The sequence below is a fragment of the Myotis nattereri genome (genome assembly GCF_964212035.1).
Source record: "Myotis nattereri genome assembly, chromosome: 12".
In the NCBI taxonomy this organism is placed as follows: Eukaryota; Metazoa; Chordata; class Mammalia; order Chiroptera; family Vespertilionidae; genus Myotis; species Myotis nattereri.
The window spans coordinates 12,144,206-12,164,545 of NC_138087.1; the positions used below are offsets into that span (position 1 = coordinate 12,144,206).

General features: G+C 47.6%; 1 protein-coding gene across 1 annotated transcript in view; it reads right to left on the minus strand.

Annotated features, from left to right (window-relative positions):
* ACO1 (aconitase 1) overlaps positions 1 to 20,340 on the minus strand; it is a 62,161-nt gene that overhangs the window by 12,811 nt on the left and 29,010 nt on the right. The window contains exons 5-16 of the mRNA XM_081103406.1: positions 15,172 to 15,241; positions 14,861 to 15,044; positions 14,209 to 14,348; positions 11,927 to 12,098; positions 9,242 to 9,342; positions 7,564 to 7,680; positions 6,627 to 6,786; positions 5,275 to 5,410; positions 4,457 to 4,541; positions 3,505 to 3,661; positions 2,262 to 2,386; positions 645 to 749 (exon numbers count right to left, since the gene is read on the minus strand). Of these exons, the coding sequence (XP_080959532.1) occupies positions 645 to 749; positions 2,262 to 2,386; positions 3,505 to 3,661; positions 4,457 to 4,541; positions 5,275 to 5,410; positions 6,627 to 6,786; positions 7,564 to 7,680; positions 9,242 to 9,342; positions 11,927 to 12,098; positions 14,209 to 14,348; positions 14,861 to 15,044; positions 15,172 to 15,241 (1,552 nt within the window). The remainder of the gene's footprint in view (positions 1 to 644; positions 750 to 2,261; positions 2,387 to 3,504; positions 3,662 to 4,456; positions 4,542 to 5,274; positions 5,411 to 6,626; positions 6,787 to 7,563; positions 7,681 to 9,241; positions 9,343 to 11,926; positions 12,099 to 14,208; positions 14,349 to 14,860; positions 15,045 to 15,171; positions 15,242 to 20,340) is intronic.

Below are 20,340 nucleotides of genomic sequence, written 5' to 3' on the forward strand. Positions count from 1 at the left end.
CAGGTTTCCTCCAACAAGTCACAAGGGAAGTCTCAAGAGTGGAGCTCTGTGGACCTGAACCAGGTGACAGCCCTAATCAGTGCACAGGAAATTCTAGGGTGTTTTTTTCTTTTCTTTTCAGTTTTATCGGGGGTGCTCAGAAAAGTAAGGTGATTTTACTCCAAACACATCTCACCCTTGGAGGGAGGGAGAAGGACTGGCCCTGACCCCTCCAAAGCAACAGGATGCAGCTGCAAATGGCATTGTCTCTCTCCACGTGCACAGAACTCTGACTTCTATCCCCTCCCCTCCCCAGGGGACCCACCCTGGGCAGCAAGGCCTCCTTGTCTGAGCGGGTCTCAGGGGGAGGATGGCAGGCCCTGGATGCTCCCTGGAACAGCCCTCGGACTTCCCCGAAACCACACCCAGGTGGCATCTGATCCCCGGAGTCTCTACACAGCCACACACAAGCCCTGGCAGGAAACTGAGGTCTCACTCCAGCCAATCTCCCCGATTCCCCAAACCCTCCCTCGGGGCATTTGCTTGGGTTTGTGGAGGTTTGAATGAAACAGGTGGCGAAAACAAGGGTCTGGGATAATAAAGTAGATGTTACAAGGAAAGAAGCCTTTTGAAGAATTCAGTTTGTTAAAGATAAAAAGTCATACCAGGTTTTCAAAGAATGGTGGTGACTTAATGTAGGTAGACTTGGGATTCCAGTAATACAGCGTATCCGACGGGGCTGCTAAGGCATTCCAGCTCTCATTCACAGTCTGTAGAAAAAAAGACAGAAAGAGGGCCAATCCAATTACATTCCATCACAAGGAAAATTCAACACATAGACATATAACACACATGCGAGCTACGAGGACAATAAAAACCATTCCTATTCTAGTCATACAAAAGAATTCCTTTATACGAAGACAGTCCATGCTAAATAACTTAACATACATATGCACTATGACAGGCAGCCCAAGGACCCCAGCTGCCCCCACCCCTGACTCACACCCTAAAGGGAGCCCCCCTGCTGAGTGTGGGCTGAACACAGTGACTCATTTCCAAGGTTAGGTAATGAAGAGACTGCCTTCTATGTCCCTCAGCCTCTCCTGCTTCCTCACTTGCTTGCCCTGATGGTGTCAGCTGCCAGGCTGTGAGCTGTGCAGAGACCGCCGGTCCAGCAGCCCTGAGGCGCTGATCCCACCAACCACGTGAGTGCCCTTATGAGCGCAGCGCCCCAGCGGACCTCTGACTGGAGCCTTGCGAAGGCAGAGCCCTCAGTTAAGCCACACGTGGACCCACAGACTGTGAGATAATAAATGCGTGCTGTTTTAACCCACGAAGTTTCGGGGTAATTTGTCATACAGCAAGAGATAACTAATCCATATACTTACAAATTAAGAAAAAATAATCCAGATTTGTAGAGAAGGGGAAATCATTTACTCTCTGAAGATTTGGGGAAGTAGATTTCCAAGTCACATGGTCATTGGATAGCCAACCACAGCTGCTTTGCAGACAAATTAGCTTGAAATCTCTCCACAGGTCCATTAGCTCAGCCTCTGAATGCATGCATTTCATGCAATGCCCACCAAACTCCCTCAGACCATTCATTTCCCAAGGGCCGCTGGCGGGAGGGCACAGCCCCCCGGGCCCCGGACAGCCTGCTGTCTTGTTTCAAACCCAACCCTTGTCAGCAGGCTGTGAGTCAGCTTAACGCAGAAAGCAGGGAAAGGAAAAACATCCAAGGGTCTCAACAAACAACACTAAGCCCCATACATCTTATCCCTATTTGTGAAACGCTCAAAGAGTTTCATTTATTTAAGCAGTTTGGTGCTTTCTACTGAGTGGCTTTTATTTATTTGTTTGCTTGTTTGATTATTTATTTATTCTTAAGCATCCAAATAATTGTGAGAGGTGCACTCCCCCAACCGACTCCACCTCAGTGACACCTGGGGGAGGTCCTCAGCCACAGGGACGCCTCAGCCCAGGGGTCTGAGGAAGGGAGAGCGATGGAGAGCTGGCTGGGACTCACTCACAACCTGCGGCCTTTCTGCCCGCCCACCTGTCTCAGCCTGGAACATCTGGGGAGTGTGGGGTTTGTAAAACTGTGAGTCACAGGAGAGAAATGACTGAGAGCCACTTCCCTACTCTCTGAAGAGTGACTAATGAACCGGTTCTGCCCCTGTGAGCCTCCAGGCCTGCAGAGAGGACACAGAGGAGCAGCTCTCCCCCAGACGCTCAGGGCGGGGAGGGGCGGGGGGAGGGGCGGGGGGCGGGCGGGCCCTCACCTCTATTTTCTGATAGACCTCCTTGAACATCCCAGGGATGACGTACTGACGCTCCACCGCCTGGATCTCCTCTCTCGTCGGCCAGATATCCTTTAGAAATACTTGCTGTCCCTTTGCGTTCACCCCTGGGGGAGAAATGTTTATTAATGAGAACACTTCATTTAACAGCCTTTTTCTTTATTCCATACAGTCGAGTCTTGCTCTTGGCGGTAGTTCTATCTATCAAGTCCACGCTGACACTGCAGGGTGAACCCTAAATCACGGCCCCGAGGAAACACGGGCAGGTGTCAGAGCCTCGGCCGCAACATTTCGGTCAGCTGGTCAGTATAGAACCTGGCTTTATGTGTTTCGTTTATAGACGCCTTAGTTAACAGATGTTGTTGATGCATTAACATCGAACTCCCGACACCTCACAGGCTCCCTGGCTCAGGGACACGAGGCAGCACGCCCGCACTCTACTTGGGGGCCTGAAACAGTGGCATCACCTGCAGGCAGCACAACAATGCAAGCACCCTGGCACGAGTAGACCGTGAACAGGTCACTCCGTTACAGGACGACAGCTAAGGTAAGCAGGCGGGGGCTGCCTCGTGTGACTTCCGCTGAGAAGGTGCTGCACCTTGCGTGACTCGGTTTCCCCGCTCTGTGCGCGCCTGTGAATGACCTCAGAAGCATGACGAGCATTGACGTAGGGGGTAAAATACATTCTAGTGAGCAGGCCAATTTGCGCATATGGGATACACAGATAAGGAGTCCCACCTGTGCCGCTGAGTTATAATTTCCTAGAGGTCAACGGAAAGGGCACTGTTTTCATATAATCTAATTTGCATACAGTGAATTGAGAAGGGGGATAGGAAGCAAGAACACCAGCGGTAAGGAGACAAAGCATCCTTTTCTCTGAATCTGGGAGGTTACACTGTCTGAAGGGGTTCCCACAGAGGGCGTATGTAAGCAATGCCTATCATTAGACTAACGGAGCAGACGGAGAAGGGGGCTGGAGAAGCTGCCAGAAGAGCAAGCGCTCTGTTACTCTCGGCACTTCTTTCCTGTCCCCCTTGCTCTTACGTGCATCCTTCTCTATTCCCGTTCTGTCTGGCTGTGTGTGAGGAATAAAGACTCTCCTCCCTCGTCATCTTACCTCTGGACGTTCTAGGCTTCATTACTTACTAAGGAAAGCACTGGTTCTCTCCCCATTCTATTTTCAAACTCACTGGGGGAAATTATAACCCCACAAACCAAGTCTTACCCAGCGGCTCTTTCTCAAAGTCGATCTTGATGGTCCCAGCAATTGCATACGCTATCACCAAGGGCGGAGAGGCTAAATAGTTGGCCCGGGTATGGGGGTGGACTCGACCTTCAAAATTCCTGTTCCCGGATAGCACTCCGACAGCGACAAGGTCTCCCTGTGTGAGGCGAGAGGGAATCGGGTCACGGGAAGCGAGACTGCCCCGGCGGCTCGCTTTAGGCCATTTGCTGAGTTTTCCCATCGCCAGGATGTAGCTCTTCAAGCTTCCCTGGCCCTGGTCCTCTCCTCTACAGGAGAGCGCCCGGGGGTGACCCTGGGGGAGACCGTCTGTGTCAAAAGACACAGAGAGACACGGTCACTGGTTTCTGCTCATGAGGAGAGGCCAGGTAGGTCAGGAGGCAACGTCCTAGTTCTGTTGCTGCCTGGGGCCTGAGAACAGGTGGGGGTGACCAAAAGTTAAAGCTACAGGCAGCCACGCTGACTTACATGGATTCTGTAGTTCACGCAAAGCAAACCTAATGGTATTTGTCAACGCTGCAGAATTTATGGGACAAAACCCAAGCCAATGCAAGTGAGTTTAGATTCATGTGGGTGGAGACCTCTCTGACTTGGAACCAGTTTTCAGATTAAACAATCTGGAGTCAGAGCTTGCATTCATTCCCACTCGTGTCCAGGCGCCACACTGTCTTTGATGTCCATTCTCCTCTCAATGCCCACAGGCTGTGAAACGGTGCTATTTACCACCTCCAGTGTACAGTCGTGGCCATGCAGGCAAAGAGAGGCTCGTTAACGTGCCCGAGGTTATCTAACGAGTAAGTTCAGCTGGACTTCAAGGGCCGTACATCTAACCCCATCCCCTGTTTCCCTAAACCTTCTTGAAATGACCGGTGTTTTGGTCACACATCATAGGAGAAGAGGCCACAGCTCTGAAGACCCACAGGCCCTTAGTTACCTGCGTGATGGCTTCCACCACAGGCTCGGGTAAGGGCCCGCTGTTGCCAATGCAGGTCATGCACCCATAGCCCACGACATCAAACCTAGAAGCACAAGGGAGAGTTCTCAGTGCGCCCCCTGCTGGAACAGCTCCCGCAGAGCGCTGACTTAAAGAGGAGAGCGGCTCAGGAAATACGCCTGGGACAGTGCCGCTCCTTTAACACGTTCATTCCCGGAGCATTTTGATACATTATTCATCCATTCTAGATCATTCCATTAGACTCCCTTTTGAGTAAATTATAAAAATAAGTCTAAGTGAAAGTGGAAATCGGATATGCCACTTCTTGTCTCTATTCACTGTTTTTATCATATATTCCTAAGGGTTTCTGACTATTATGATGCACATGAATAAAACCTGTCATCCGAATTAGGAATAACGGGGAAGCTGCGGAAACTGTATCTGGAGACAAATAACTAAAGTACCCGAGGAAAGAGAACATCTTAGCCAGAGTAATAATGCTTTCATACCAAAGGGCAGCTCTCAGGGCAGAGCCAACGCTGGCCCCCGGCACAGGGAGGGAGCAGCACCCACCAACGCACAGGCTGGATCCCCTGCCCTGCGCTGCCCTTCACGGGCACCTTCGTATGATGAACCGCTAGTGCAACCGAGGGTCCTACTCTGTGGGAATGTGAGGGTTTAAGGTCACTCACCATCTGACAAAATACTACGGAGCTGGATACCATCAGATGAGCTTACGTCAGTTACAGGTGACACCACAAGATACATGTGGAAGACGGTACAACAAAGGCAACGGCGTAAAAGAAAACTCTCCTCACCCCAGCTGGGACAGGTAAGGCATGACTCCGCTCTCCCGCAGGTAGTAGGTGACCACGCCGCTCCCAGGAGACAGGCTGGTTTTGATGTAAGGCTTCACGGTCAGGCCGGCGTCCACGGCTTTCTTGGCTAACAAGCCTGCGGACGGTAAACACAGACACATGTGGGTGGCCGCCTACTCTAGGCACCGGGGACATTCAAGAACGACACTGGCTCTTCAGTCTGCATTTCCGGCCCCTGCCAGACCAAGCCCCGTTCCTGTGGGCACTTCCTGCTATTTCTGCAGCTTATTAGAAATGCAGAGCTCACTGGCCCAAGTCACGCACATGTGTGCAGTAAACTCAAAGGTGGCCGTGAAAGTGAAGAAAGAAGTGTGTGTGTGTGTATTTTAAGCGATAAACTGTTTAGGGATATGTTATAAAATGAGTTTTTAATTTGGGGAGGGAGAGCAATCTTTCTAAATATGTTTTATTTGGATGAAAATTCTAATCGGAAGGGCCCTTCTTAAAGCATCTGAATGGTGCACTGGCTGGTGAGGGGTACAGTCGGTCTAGATGTAAAAATGTCTTAAAGTGGAAGAGCAGGAGCTCCTGGGCCACAAGACTTCCACAAACACAGCCCATTGCAGGGGCCCTGGGGCCCTGGGTGCTCTGTCTGAGGCTGTATCAGAGGCAGGAAGAAATGAGGAGAGGGCTGTGAAGACAGAAAGCTACAGACACGCTGGTGACTGCTCTGGAGGAGCCTGGTCGGCTTAGCTGGAACAGCTGGCTCCTTGGTTTTCCTGTGCACTGTCCAGCGCATAAGGAAAGGGCTGTTGTAACGCCATCATCTATGGACATGCAGCTCCACAGGAACTGTGGGGGAGGCTCAGAAATGTGGAAACTTAAAGAGACCTTACAGTAACAAAAGTCTGGATGCAAATGTTAGCTACTTAATCAGAATTGCATAGGCCTGTGCCCTGACTCAGGTGCTCAAGACAACAAATCTAAGCCTGAATTCCACTGAACAAAAGGGCTCAGCAGGGGTGGTACAGAGACCGGCCTGTGACGGGAAATTAGTTTTTTTTCTTCTAAAGTCTGACATAAGGTTCTGGGCTTTACCAGAAATCCATCTTCTTATGCTTCCTTCTACTTATTTTCTGTGTTAATTCTAACCACAGTTATGCATTATTTGTTCCACTTTAAATACTTTGCTTTGGACACAATTTATTGTGTAAACATTTCTGGGCCAATAAATTCCTACATCTGGGAAAGGAAAGGTTCAGGGAACTCCATGCTGAGCCCCTGGGTCGTGTCTTGGGGGATTTCCACCCTCATGTCCACATGACCACGAGGGGGGTTTCAAACGTGCTCACCTGCCCCTAGCATCACGGACGGATTGCTGGTGTTCGTGCAGCTAGTGATGGCGGCGATGACCACGGAGCCGTGAGCGAGGGTGAATTCGCTGTTGTTGTAGATAAACGTCTTATGGTCGTCATGATGGTCCGGAGCAACCTGGAACCCTTTAAACCCTTGCTACAGGAAGAAAAAATAGGTATTTTTTCAAAACTTCTCACTTTAAAAGATGAAGAAATACTTTGGGAACTGTAACATTAAAGGGCAATTCTTAACAAAACATAAATATCTTGGCCAATGAAATCCAAAATGCTACAGTGAAAGTAAAGTTTTCTTTAGTCTTTTAAAACCTTTACAAACAGCAGCCATAATTCTAAATCTTACTCTTGCTTTGAAATTAGCAATTACTTCCTTTCTACCTGAAGACCAAAAATGTTAAAACTACAAATTTAGTTTAAAGTTAGTCTCAGTAGAATTCGATGACATTATTATAGTTTAATGAGGTCACTGATTCTAACCAGATGGAAATTTAGAAAAAGGGGTCATTTGGGTCAGAATCAGCCAATCAAGTTGCCACGAAGGTTCCAGTGAAGGAGAGATGCCTGTCCGCTCTGAACCGGAGGCCACCTTGCGAGCAGGGAATGGAAGGAACAGAAGCACAAGGGCCAGCAAAGCGTGGCGCGTAGAGGGAAGGGTGTGGGAAGCGTCATGTGAAGGCAGATATGGTCTCAAAGGTGGGCTGGATTATGCTCACACACGGCCAAGTGCTCCCAGGAGGCTGCTTGGCCACTGGCTGGTGGGGAGGCACTGAGGACGACAGGATGGAGAGGGCACGCCCCCCTGGCCAGGCTTCTGGGGGAGTCGTCTCGGAGTGGGGTGGACTGAAGCCTGGCACCAGGTGACCGAGTGTGGGCCGGGCCGGGGTGGGGAGGGCCTCCACCTGCTCCCGGCACTGACCTTGGCTCCGAGACAGCTCTCAAAGTCCTTCCTCATGTCGGACACGGCGACTTTGTCCTGAGGCCGCTTGGGTCCGCTGCAGCAAGGCACTACCGTTTTCAAGTCTAACTCCACCACCTGCCGGGGAGGAAAGGAAACGTGGAACCGACGTTACAACCACACAGAAACAGCATAAGCTGTGTCAGAGATCTTAAAGCCCTGCAATAGTACAAACCACCTCCACCACCACCCCACTCAAAGCCAGGGAGGTCAGTGTTCATTTCAACTCCTAAGGGATGAATCTCCAAAGATGAAGATGGTCACGCAGGCAGCGAAGGGCAGCAGGCAGCCGTGCCGCTCTCAGGAAGAGCAGGGTGGGTGTGTGGCTGCTGCCCAGCGTCTTCCAGCCAGCCATCTTTGAAAAGCAGCTCCTAGCTACATCCTTTTCATTTTAAGTTGATCTGGGATGGGTTTTCTATTGAAATGACACATCACCCACTGTACTTTTTCTAAGATGATTTGGGAAGGATGCACCATCAAGTCATCACTGCCAGGAAGTGGGCCCTAGTCTAACGCAGCACTTCCTTCCCTCGGTGTCATATGAAGGAAAATGAGGGCCCCACTTAGTGTGCCCTCTGCTCCTGGCTGCTGAGAAAAGTGTGGATTCAGTTAGCACCCTAGAAAATGAATGGAGGCTTAGTCACTGGATAAATCAGAACTAGTTGGCCCATTCGCACCTCCATGTCTTTGCCATCTAGATATTTAAAAAGCTAATATTCTAAGTCTGTCCGGGTAATGATGTCACGTAGCAATGCCTGGCTTCCTCTCCCTAGCGATTAGCCTCCTTGGAGTTTCTTTAGTCCAGGAACACAACTTGCTTTATAGCAAGGTGCAAACATTTTACAATTGAACCAAATGTCTGTGAAGCGTTTTCCCGTGCCTCATCTCATTTGATCCTCACAGAAGTCCTGGAATAGGTAGATAGGAGACTCGATAGAATCCTATTTTTTTTTCATTAGCCGGAAAACAGAGATTTAGAAAGCTTAGAAACTTGACCCAACTGAAAAGAAGTAAGAAATGGTGGACCTTGAAAATGACTTCAGGTTTTCTCACTGCGCAGAATACAGTCAAACACTGCTGCAGTTAAATATTTTACCCTTTGCTCTCCCTGCGTGATCTACAATAACAATCTGCTTCGTGTTGATATTTACTGCTGTGTTGCTGACAATTACCTGAAAGAGAAGTTGGGGTGCTTCACTGGGCTGGAAAAAGTTTAGCTAAATCAGAAAGCAGGTCTAATTAAGCAAGTTTATTCTTATCTATAAAAGGCTAAGTTGACGTGCACATCGAGATACATATAAAGCTCTCACTGGTGCCAATCGCACGTGTGTGTGTGTGTGTGTGTGTGTGTGTTTCCATCTGTCATTGTGAATTTGGTTGAGACTTCTGTTATAGAGAAAGGGCGAATAGCGAGGTTAAAATATTTCTTCTAATTAATTTCCTTTCAATGTGCACGAATTCATGCACCAGGCCACTAGTCTTTAATAAGGATGAGCTTAGCCTTTAGTCCTTCTAGTGAAGTCCTTCCCCAAGCTCCTCTACCAATTTTCTACAAGTACACCCCCCAAGAAAAACCATGCAGCGCTAAAATCATGCCTCAGGAAGAGGAAACACAAGTCCCGTGATGGCGCTCTCATACCTCGGCAAAGTCTGGGTCCTGGGAGGAGTCACTGAAATCCCGAAACATTCCTACAGCCTGCAGATACCTCTTAATGTACTTGACCTTCTCTTCATCACGACCTGGGTGGGCATTTTAAGAGGAAACAAGCAATAGATGTTAATACTTCTGGTTAAAGACTATAAGCTACTGCCTCCACCACCAATTGTACAGTGATAGCACTTCACTTTCACACGGCGGGCCTGCTGATGCCACCGCACTCAGGACACTAGTCTGGCTCTAGCCGGTCTGCTGTTCCCTGTGGACTATTAGCTGACCTGTGGTTCCTAAAGAAGAGGCTATGAGAGTCTCCTCCTACCTGGAAGCACTCCCCCTTCTCTTTATTATGCTCCTCAATTAGGAGCATCCTAGGCCTCGGCACATCCTGCCTCTGCCTTCACCTGGCCAGACTCCCTGCATCCCACATTATTATTGCGAACATAACAGTCCACCCCGATCCCACAGGTCACCAGCTAGGAGCACTCCCTATGTGCCCGGCACTGTGTGCTACACATTTTGAATGCATGATCTCAATCTCTAATCCCTGATCATGACCTTAGGAGGCAACTACTGTTATTATTCTCATTCACAGGTGAGGAAATGGTGGCTCAAGATGAAGTAACTTTCCCATGGAATGCAGCCAGTGAATGACAGAACCAGGATCCGAACCTGAGTTTGACGCCAAAGTCCAAAGTCTTAACTCACAGTGCTGCATCCCCAGGAATATGACCCTGGACGCCCAGCACTTCGTCACAAGCCCCCGGCTGAAGGAGATAACACGCAGGAGGTACGCCCAAAGGACATGAGTCCACCCAAGCCTCTGAATAAAACTGTTTGAAAGCCTGATCCTTGGACCCACCACACAGCAGCATGTGTTGTTTGCTGTTTCTTTGACATGACTGTCAAGGTCGTCAGCTTCTAGCAGGGGCCTCACACGAGCCGACTGTCTGAGCTCATTCACGTGCGTATCCTGACCTGTTGAGCCCACTGTTGACTCCATCCCGCGCCATCCCTCCACAAAGATGCGCAGGAGAAACTTCGCTTTGGGGTGAGACGGCTCCACTTCTCGGAGGGGTGTGTTTGTTTCGATTTAATAGAGGCTTCAGATTTGGGACCCGATCACTACCCGAGTGGCCCCCCTGGAGCCACAGACGCTCATCTTCGCGCTGGATGATTCTGCAGCTTTCCTCCCGCCCCCCTCCCCGCCACCCCTTCCCCGCTCTTCTTAAGCTTGATTTCCTCAATTATTTATTCTGTCCTTTAATTCCTATATCTTTTTCACTTCAAGTCCTTTGGAAATCAAGGGTGGTAGCAATGAATCAATTCGATGTGGCTGTATCCTATATAATAAAAAGCTAATATGCAAATTATCCCCTTGACCGGGAGTTTGACTGGGAGTTCGATCAGGGGTCAGGGCCCACCAGCAAACTGCCCACGGCCCCTCCCCCTGGCCAGTCCCGCCCCAGATCAGTCCCCCCACCCTAATCGGGGGTGGGGCCAGCCAGCCAACTGCCTGCAGCCCCTCCCCCAAGCCCCACCCCCTATTGGCCAGCCCACCAACCACCCGCAGACCTGCCCCCACCCCCAGCCGGCCCCACCCCTGATCGCCCCCCCACCTGGATCAGGGGCGGGGCCAGCCAGCCAACCTCCCGCATCGCCTCCCCCCTAGTCAGCCCGGCCTGATTGGCCTGATCAAGGCAGACTGGCCAGACCCACCCGTGCACGAATTCATGCACCAGGCCTCTAGTTTATAATAAAAACCTTTTTTTTTTAATGAGCTTTTCATGACAATGGTAACTCCTCCAGGAGGTTTCTCCTTGGGAAAGTCAGGGAGAAGCTGGGGGTCGGAGTCTGAAGGGGCCTTATGAGACTCATCGGAGATGGGCAGCCAGCTCTTACTTGGCCCACTACTCCTGCTGCGAAAGAACCACCGCCACTGTAGTAAACACGGGACATGGGTGAGAACGCTGACGTCTGCTCCTTTCTCCTTAATGACTTAGTTACAATTTTCAGAGTCATATGGGAACCAAAAGGTCTCCTCTATCTTTGTCACATAGAAGGAGGTATTAAAAATAAAATTATTTCATGTTACCTTCTTGCTCAATCTGACTCAGTGGCTTCCTAGAACGTATGGAATAAAATCCTAACTGATCACTGTGGCCTCAGAGCCTGTGTGGATCTGGTTCCTGTCTGCCCACCCCCTAACCCAGCCGTGGGCAAACTACGGCCCGCGAGCCGGATCCAGCCCGTTTGAAATGAATAAAACTATTGACAAAAAAGACCGTACCCTTTTATGTAATGATGTTTACTTTGAATTTATATTAGTTCACACAAACACTCCATCCATGCTTTTGTTCCGGCCCTCCGGTCCAGTTTAAGAACCCATTGTGGCCCTCGAGTCAAAAAGTTTGCCCACCCCTGCGCTAACCTCACCTCCCACGGCCTCAACCCTAGGCTTCCAGGGAATCTGAGCCTTTCCTGATGGCTGTCCCCTATCTACTTCACATCTGCTCATATCCCAGCGGTTATTTTGACTCCACAGAGAGAAGGAAGACATCTGTAAATCGGACCCAGTGCCCTTTAAGGGCTGGAGGCTGCGCCTGCGCCCCATTCTGTGCTCCAGGGGACGTTACGGGGGGCCCCAGCTTCTCGCGGTGTCAATCTCACCTGTCTGCACCAGGTACTTGATGCTAACTTCATCCACCGGGAAAAAGGCAGCGGTTGCGCCATACTCTGGACACATGTTGGCAATCGTAGCTCGGTCAGCGATGGACAGCTGGGCTACTCCTGGCCCGAAGAACTCGACAAACTTTCCCACTACCCCAACCTGGCGGAGGTGCTGAGCGGCACAATGGAAAGGAGTCAGAGTGGATAGACCACATCTAACATGCAGAACTATCACCTTATCCTCACCTTACAATCCCTACAGACTAACACGGATAAACAGAAACGGTAAGTTAGCTCAACATGTTTTTGATTACTTTAAAAAATAAACCTTGAAAACTAAAGCCAACTAAATATAACACGGTATCCTGACTGGAAGCTGAAACAGAAAAGGGACAATACCAAAAGCACAGGCGAAGTTTCTGCTCGGCTAACAGTGCCATTCGTAACGATGTCAGCATCTTTACTTTGATAAACGCACTACAGTTATGCCAGGTAGCATTTGGGGAAGCCAGGAGAAAGGTAACAGGAGCTTTCTGTATCATCTTTACATAAACTCTCCTGTAAATCTAAAATTATGTCAAAAAAAAGTAATGCCATAAACGCAAAGAAAAATATTAAGAAAAGATTTTTAAAATGTGAAACACTTGTTCTGCGATGAGATCACTGGAAATGCCTGGAAGTGCTAAAAATGATTTTTTTTTTTTACTCAAATAAATGATGACTTGAGTAAGTAAATGGCTATTTTCAAGTGTATAATGAACAAATTTCCTAAACACAGGTACAAGTCAAATGTAACCAAAAGATCCAGTCTGACTTCCCTATCTTTTCTGAGCGAGCCCCCAGCCCTACAGGAAGCCAGTGCCAGGAACTGTGGACAAACACAGGGACAGGCTCTTTGGGTGACGTGAAATTTTGCCACATTTTGTGTGCAAGCCTTACATTATCCCACATTTGAAGAACAATGCACAGACATCTATGATAAGCTAGTGTGTTCAATAAATCTAATTCCAAATTCCATAGAGATCCCATCAAAGGGAGACTTTTCCGGGCCTTCCCCAGTATAGCGTCCATCCCAAATACCCCAAGCCTCCAGAAAAAATTATGTTTGTGATAGTAAGTCAATTACTTTTCCAATAACCTTTCAAAATAAAACTGCTTTCTGCCCTGACCAGTTTGGCTCAGTGGATAGAGCATCGGCCTGCGAACTGAAGGGTCCCAGGTTCGATTCCGGTCAGGGGCATGTACCTTGGTTGCGGGCACATCCCCAGTGGGGAGTGTGCAGGAAGCAGCTGAATCAATGTTTCTCTCGATGTTTCTAGCTCTCTATCCCTCTCCTTCTCCCTTCCTCTCTGTAAAAAAACCAATAAAATAAGTTTAAAAGGAAAAAAAAAACTGCTTTCTTTTTGCAAAGCAAGCAAATCACATAAAAAAGATTATTTCCTAAAAGGGCTAAAAGAAAAAAAGGGAAAAAAACAGTATTTTCCATTTTAGAAAAACATCTTTACCACAATGTAACTTACAGTACAGAGAAGGGAATTTAAAAAGCCCAACATTAGTCACAGAAAAAGCCTGTTATTTACATTTAAGGAAGAACCCTGGGGAAAATGTGGTAGAAGTGTAATCAGATGCAAGGGAATGATTCTTACAACCTCAGGGTAGTGGTTATTTCTGGGATCAGAGAAGATAGCTTAAACCTTAAGTATTACACTTCATTTCTTAAAACATACAGAGAGAGCTCTGAAGCAAAATGTTACCATCTGTGAAGTCTATGCGGCAGGCATATGAATATCATGTTCACTTCTCTGTATTTGAACTATTTCACAATTTCAAAGGAAGAAGATCCAGCCGGCCAGTGTGGCTCAGTGGTTGAGCACCCACCTATGAACCAGGAGGTCACAGTTTGATTCCCTGTCAGGACACATGCCTGGGTTTCAGGATCGATCTCCAGTGAGGGGCATGCAGTAGGCAGCTGATCAATGATTATCTCTCATCATTGATGTTTCTCTCTCCCTCCCTCTTCCTCTTTGAAATCAATAAAAAAAAAAATATTTTTTTTTTTAAAAAGAAAAAGATCCATGAGGCAATAGAACAGGAAAATGAACATAATTACCTAAGACTTAACCACAGAACTATCCCTTATCCCATCCATTGCCTTTTAAAATCATCAACATACGGTTTCCTAGCATTTCCAGAACACACGGAGGCCAAGAGGGACCCATCATGTATTTCCCCCGTTTGCCACTGTGACTCTCCAGGACCACAGAAGAGGCGGCGTCTGTTACCTTGGTGATGGTCAGCACGATGTCAGTGGATGTGACCAGAGGGTGAGGATTGCCCATCAGCCTGTAGCCAATCACCTGGGGAAGCACCATGCTGATTGGCTGACCCAGCATGACAGCTTCTGCTTCAATGCCACCCACACCTGCAAGGAGTGGCGGGACACAAGAATGCTTTCATTACTTCTCGCCGTATCCCCAGGCAGAATTCAGGGTCATTACCAGGTGATAAACCCAGTTACAACGCTACTAGTGACTAGTACAGATTATGCTTCTAAAAGGAGCAATTATCTTCTCTCTATCTCCCTCCACAGACATTTTAATGAGTGTTTCTTCAAGTGTGGTCCCCAAACATCTGTATTAAAATCCCCTTGATTCCACACCAAGTGGACGGCGGGGGTTCAGGAACCTCCACTTGTAACACACACTCCAGGTGATTTTCACTTATTCTAAATGACCCTGACCCCCATTCCGGTTCACTCTTCCAGACAAAGGCCTGAGGCATTTTTCTGGGCACTGGAAATACAGCAGCAAACAAAGCTGACAAAAACACCTCTCCGATTCTTGTGGTCATACAAATTCATGCTACTGGGATGTAATGGTACCAACATAAATGAACGTACAAGCTATAGTACAGAACATACGGAAGAACACTCACCCCACCCGAGAACGCCCAAACCATCGATCATGGTCGTGTGCGAGTCCGTGCCCACAAGGCTGTCTGGGTAGTAATATCCATCCTGATCGAATACCACTCTGGCCAAATACTCCAGGTTCACCTGGTGGATGATTCCCGAGCCAGGGGGAATGATCCGCATGTTGCGAAAAGCCTGAGAGCCCCACTAGGATTGAAAAACGGGAAGAACACTCAGAATGCCGAGGCGCTCCTGTGCAGCCCAGCTCCTGCGCACCTCTCCCTCGTACCCACAGACGGAAAGGAGCAACCAATGGACCAAGCTCTGCCCATACCTTTAAAAACTCAAATCGTTCTCGATTCCTTTCAAATTCCAGGTCTTGATTCTTCTGTAAACTGTCTACCCTGTCAGAGAGAAAAGAGTTAAAATGTTACTTGTTAAATTTATTGGAGAAGAATACACAAAATGGTAATTTCATCTGCAGGCCTGCTGGGTAGTAGTATACATTCATTCACATGGGAAAGGAAAGGTAATTAGCAAAAGTAAAAGAACAATTATTTGATGAAAGTGATTCCTACAATCCCTTTAAACATGGTGGGTAGAAAAAGTGAATTTAAGTTTAAATTAATTCAATCACAATGTGTGACCCATAGGAACAGGCGCTAGGCATTTCTGATGACACCAGCAGCTTTGATATTTAAAGAACCCTTGTTTCTCTACTCCCTGCTCATCCACAACCTCATGACAAGACCTCTCTGGGCTGAGCCGTGGCTGGGCTGGCATTTCCATCTGTTTATGTTGGGAGACAGGGAGCAACCGGTGCCAGCAGGGACAGGCATTTACAGAATCATAATCCCTTCTCTCTCGAACTGAGGTCCGTGAAGAGGATGGGGCCACCCAAGAATGTCTGTAAGGCTTAGGCTACATGCCGAGGTTTATTCAAAGTCACTCCGTCCTTCGGGAATGACACCAGCCACTCAGGGCATCAAGAAACTTTCCCAGGATTTTTGTAATCAAACTACATTGTGTTGAGTCAAGGCAGAGTAACTCATCCTTGCAACTTTGCGGGTTCGGCACACAGGGGGCGCTCATAGACTCTATACCAGTGGTTCTCAACCTTCCTAATGCCGCGACCCTTTCATACAGTTCCTCATGTTGTGGTGACCCCCAACCATAAAATTATTTTCGTTGCTACTTCATAACTGTAATTTTGCTACTGTTATGAATCGTAATGTAAATATCTGATATGCAGGATGTATTTTCATTTTTACAAATTGAACATAATGAAAGCATAGCGATTAATCACAAAAACAATATGTAATTATATATGTGTTTTCCGATGGTCTTAGGCGACCCCTGTGAAAGGGTTGTCTGACCCCCAAAGGGGTCAAGACCCACAGGTTGAGAACCGCTGCTCTGTATCCTGGATTGCGGGAACATGGGAAAGGATAGTAAAATTAGTAGCTAAGACCCAAGGATGACCTCATTAATAGTTAACACTTACTGACATTCCTAGGAACCAGCCCTTCTCTACTCCCTTCTCATCCACAACCTCATGACATGAAAATGAAACTATTCTACATGTTTTATTTTTCTCATTTAGTCTCTATAATGACCCTTTGAGTTAGGCCCAACTAATATCCACATTTTCCAAGAGGAAACTGAGACACAGAGAGGGTAAAAGCTTGCTCAGGACCACACAGCTAGTAAAGGGTAGAACTGGAACTCAAACCCGAGAGTCTGACTCCAGTATCGATGCTCTAAATCCCTATGTCACGCGGCCCTCCTGTAGCTGCTGCTACAGAAACAGGAGCGCTTACGGGGGTCGCGGGAATGACCGCAGCCAGCACAGTAACAGCACGAGCTGAAGTCTAGGATTATGTTGCCAGCGCCAAGTGTGAACTCACTCACCTGGCACAGGCACTACTGTCACCCCAACATTCAGAGGAGGAAGCTGAGGCCCAGGAAGTTTCGGTAATTTGTCCAAGGTCAGATGCAGGTAAGTCACAGAGCTGAACCCACACCCCTCATCCGCCCTTTTCCTTCACTTACTGGCGACCTCAGAGCCCACCTTGTGCCGCAGGTACTCAAGGAACACAATGTGCAAAAGCAGCATGTGCACCAGCCCCCGGGAGCCCAGGGCCTGGGGAGAGACAGAACTCAACCAGGTGCTTACAGGAGTGACCATCAGTGTTGTGATTCGGGAAATACGCCCGCCATGCCGTGGGCACTCAGACTGGGCTCAGGAACGCCTTCCCAATGGGAATGTCATCGATGTAGTCTGAACGGGGAGGGGAGGGGAGTCAACCTGATACAAACGGGCCGGCACTCTTTGGGACGAAAAGAGCTGGAGGCACTTCTTTACTCTACAAAGACCACACTCAATTACCCCCTTTTTCTCTTGATGTGAATATCCTCCAAGAACAGTGCTGGTGGCTTTAATGGAATTAATCCCTGAGGAGCCTTACCTCGGGGGTCCACACACCACAGCCCACAGGCCAGACGCAGTCCAACACTTGTGTGTGTGGCCTTCAAGCAGAAAATCATTTTCACATTTTTAAAGGTTGAAAAAAACAATGTGAGCAGAGACAGTATGTGGCCAGCAAAGCCTGGGCTACGGACCCTTTACCGGAGTTTGCTGATGCCTGACATAGGGATGCATGTCTGGGAAGGTGTGTGTGTTAGAGAAAGGCAGGAGGAAGGAATGGAGAGAGGAGACCCAGTACAGCGGAGCAAGGCAGGACGCCACTGCTGGCCAGGGGCAGCTGTTCCCCAAGGTACTCATCACCTTCTCACCCGTACACCGAGGGCTCCATCCTTCCAATTCCCACCTGTCTCTTCAGGTCCAGACCCACAGGCCCAATGTACCTGGGGCATCTGTGTCAGGAATACAAACTGAATGCGCAAACCCTAACGCTTGGCCTTTTCCCTGAATCTTGTCCTCGTCTGTCTGGGCTTACTAACGACCTCCTGTCCTACCCCTTAGCACAGGGGTGTGCAAACTTTTTGACTCAAGGGCCACAATGGGTTCTTAAACTGGACCGGAGGGCCGGAACAAAAGCATGGATGGAGTGTTTGTGTGAACTAATATAAATTCAAAGTAAACATCATTACATAAAAGGGTACGGTCTTTTTTTTTTCCAGTTTTATTCATTTCAAACGGGCAGGATCCGGCCCGCAGGCCGTAGTTTGCCCACGGCTGCCTTAGCAGCTGTGGCTATCAAAGTCTTTATTCCAGAAATAGCCTCCTCACTGGTTTCCCTGTCAGCCTAGTCAATGTACCTTTTGTAACGTCATCAGAATGTTTCCTAAAATAGATCATGCCCATCTTGAATCTGCCAATGGCTTCCCATCTTTTAAATAATATACAAACTTTGTGCTTTGAAAAAATACTTCAATCTATCCTCAGCTTTTCTTTGTAAGCCCTCTCCTATCCTGCAGTGCAAACTTTCAGCTGCACACACACCAGAGCCCTCACCCTCTCCCCAAGCTTCTGTCCTCCTGCCTTTGCACACTCCCTTCTTTCAGAGTAGATTGCTTTTCCTGGCTCTTCTCTTTGTGATAATCGCCCTGCAGGACCTGACTAGGGACCTAGGGACACTGCTTGAAGGACCTTCCGCCAGCCCAAGTCAGGATGATCGGGCCCTGGCTACATTTACTAACTGCATTAACATTGTATGTTCACTAATCTCCTCCTAGCTAACCTATTTCTTGAACAAATACTGGTACATAGTAGGGCTATTAAGCGGATTTAGCTGGAAAAGAAAAAAAAGCACCTTGGAATATCATTCTGAATCACAGGCAGCCCCTGCCTCTGGCACCCCGTCACTTCTGCTCTCTGACCACCTGTGACCTAACTCCCAGTCATTAGCTTTGTCCTCCTGGCTGCAGCACCTGCGGGTATCAGAGCTCCTCACAGCACAAGCAGGGATGGAGCGGAACATTCACCCAGAGAATGCTGGGAGCGTCAGTTTGAGATAAACAGCACATTTACAGGACCAGAGGAAGTCAGAAATGCTTGGGCTATTTTATGATATATTAATTCCAGGCAAAACCGTATTTACTCATGAAAACAAAACATCGATTGTGCTTACCTTGGCTCAAGTAACTTAGTTCTATTTAGGAGCACGAATAAACAGACCTAGGATTCAGATTTTTGCACCACTCAGAATGTCCCCAAATTCACCCAATCTTAGTGAGCTCTTAAGGTCTCCAAATGTGGTGGCCTCACAGATAAAAGAGGAAATTCCTCGTTAGTTACAGAATTTGAATTCAGATTTGGATGGCCTTCAAAGTTTCTGAGGGTTATATTTAATGGTACTCCAGAAACTCACAAACAGTGGAGATAAGTTTTCACACTCACGAAATCTGGTCGGAAATTGTTATGATATTCTTGTTGGGATTTTAAAAATAGTTATTTCTAAGATAACTTTGTAAAACCTTACAATAATGTGTTAGTTAGATCCTCAATGCCTAAAGGTGATGTGAGGCGAATTAATATCATTCAAACCAGACAAAGAGCTGGGAAGTATTTAACTGAGAAAATTTACCACCCTACCACCTCTACCCCGTTTTTCTACTTCATTTCTGGAAACAGCTGGAACTACGCCCACGGCACACAGTTCCACAAAGATTGAGACATATCCCATTCGATTCCTTACAAACATGAGGAAAGAGAATAGGAGGTCAAATTGCAAAACCGAACTCAAGAAATAAAACTACACCAATGAAAATACTTCTAACAGAAATGTTCTTGTTTAATTACAAAAAAACAATACAGGTCTGCTAGATTTGGGTATCAATTTAGAATCATAGTTCACCTTAGATTTGCTGTTTTCATAAAAATATTTTTGTACTACAGTGTAAATGGAAATGCCCATAAAAAAATTAAAATCAGAGTTGATGATGTCAAGGTTTAAAAAAAAAAATCACACTGAACTTGGTGATAACCAAAAATCATTAATTGCTTAAGTCAGGAGCTCTATGAATTGTGAGGAAAGACTTCAGACATTAAAACAATTGCAATTCTGTCTCCACCAGGCCAGCAAAATGAGGTAAATCCATCCACAATGAGAGTTTCCAAGAAAGATCAAGTTGGCCATGAATTTGTGAGGCTACTTTTTACTGCTTCTGAAGTGGGACTTTAGGAAAACATCATTAATCTCGAATAGGATATTTTGTGTATATATTTTTAACTCTTCCTTTGAAATCAAACATTAAATTAAGCTCATGTTACTTAAGAGGGGGTGGGGGAGGGACATGTTGCCTAAGGATGGGTTTAAGAGTCCAAAGGGAAGGAAGAGCTGGCAAGCATCCAGTCTGTTTGTTCCAAGAACTGTCAGTTACGGACAAAGCAGGTTTCTCTTTACCTTGGATTTATTTGGTTTGGATATTGGCAACACTGACTGGAGAATGACCAGTTTCTACATTTCTCTTGAGGCTGTATAGAACCTGCTTAAATCCCCAAAGAAGCAAATAACGGTTTCCTTTTTCCCTTTGGATT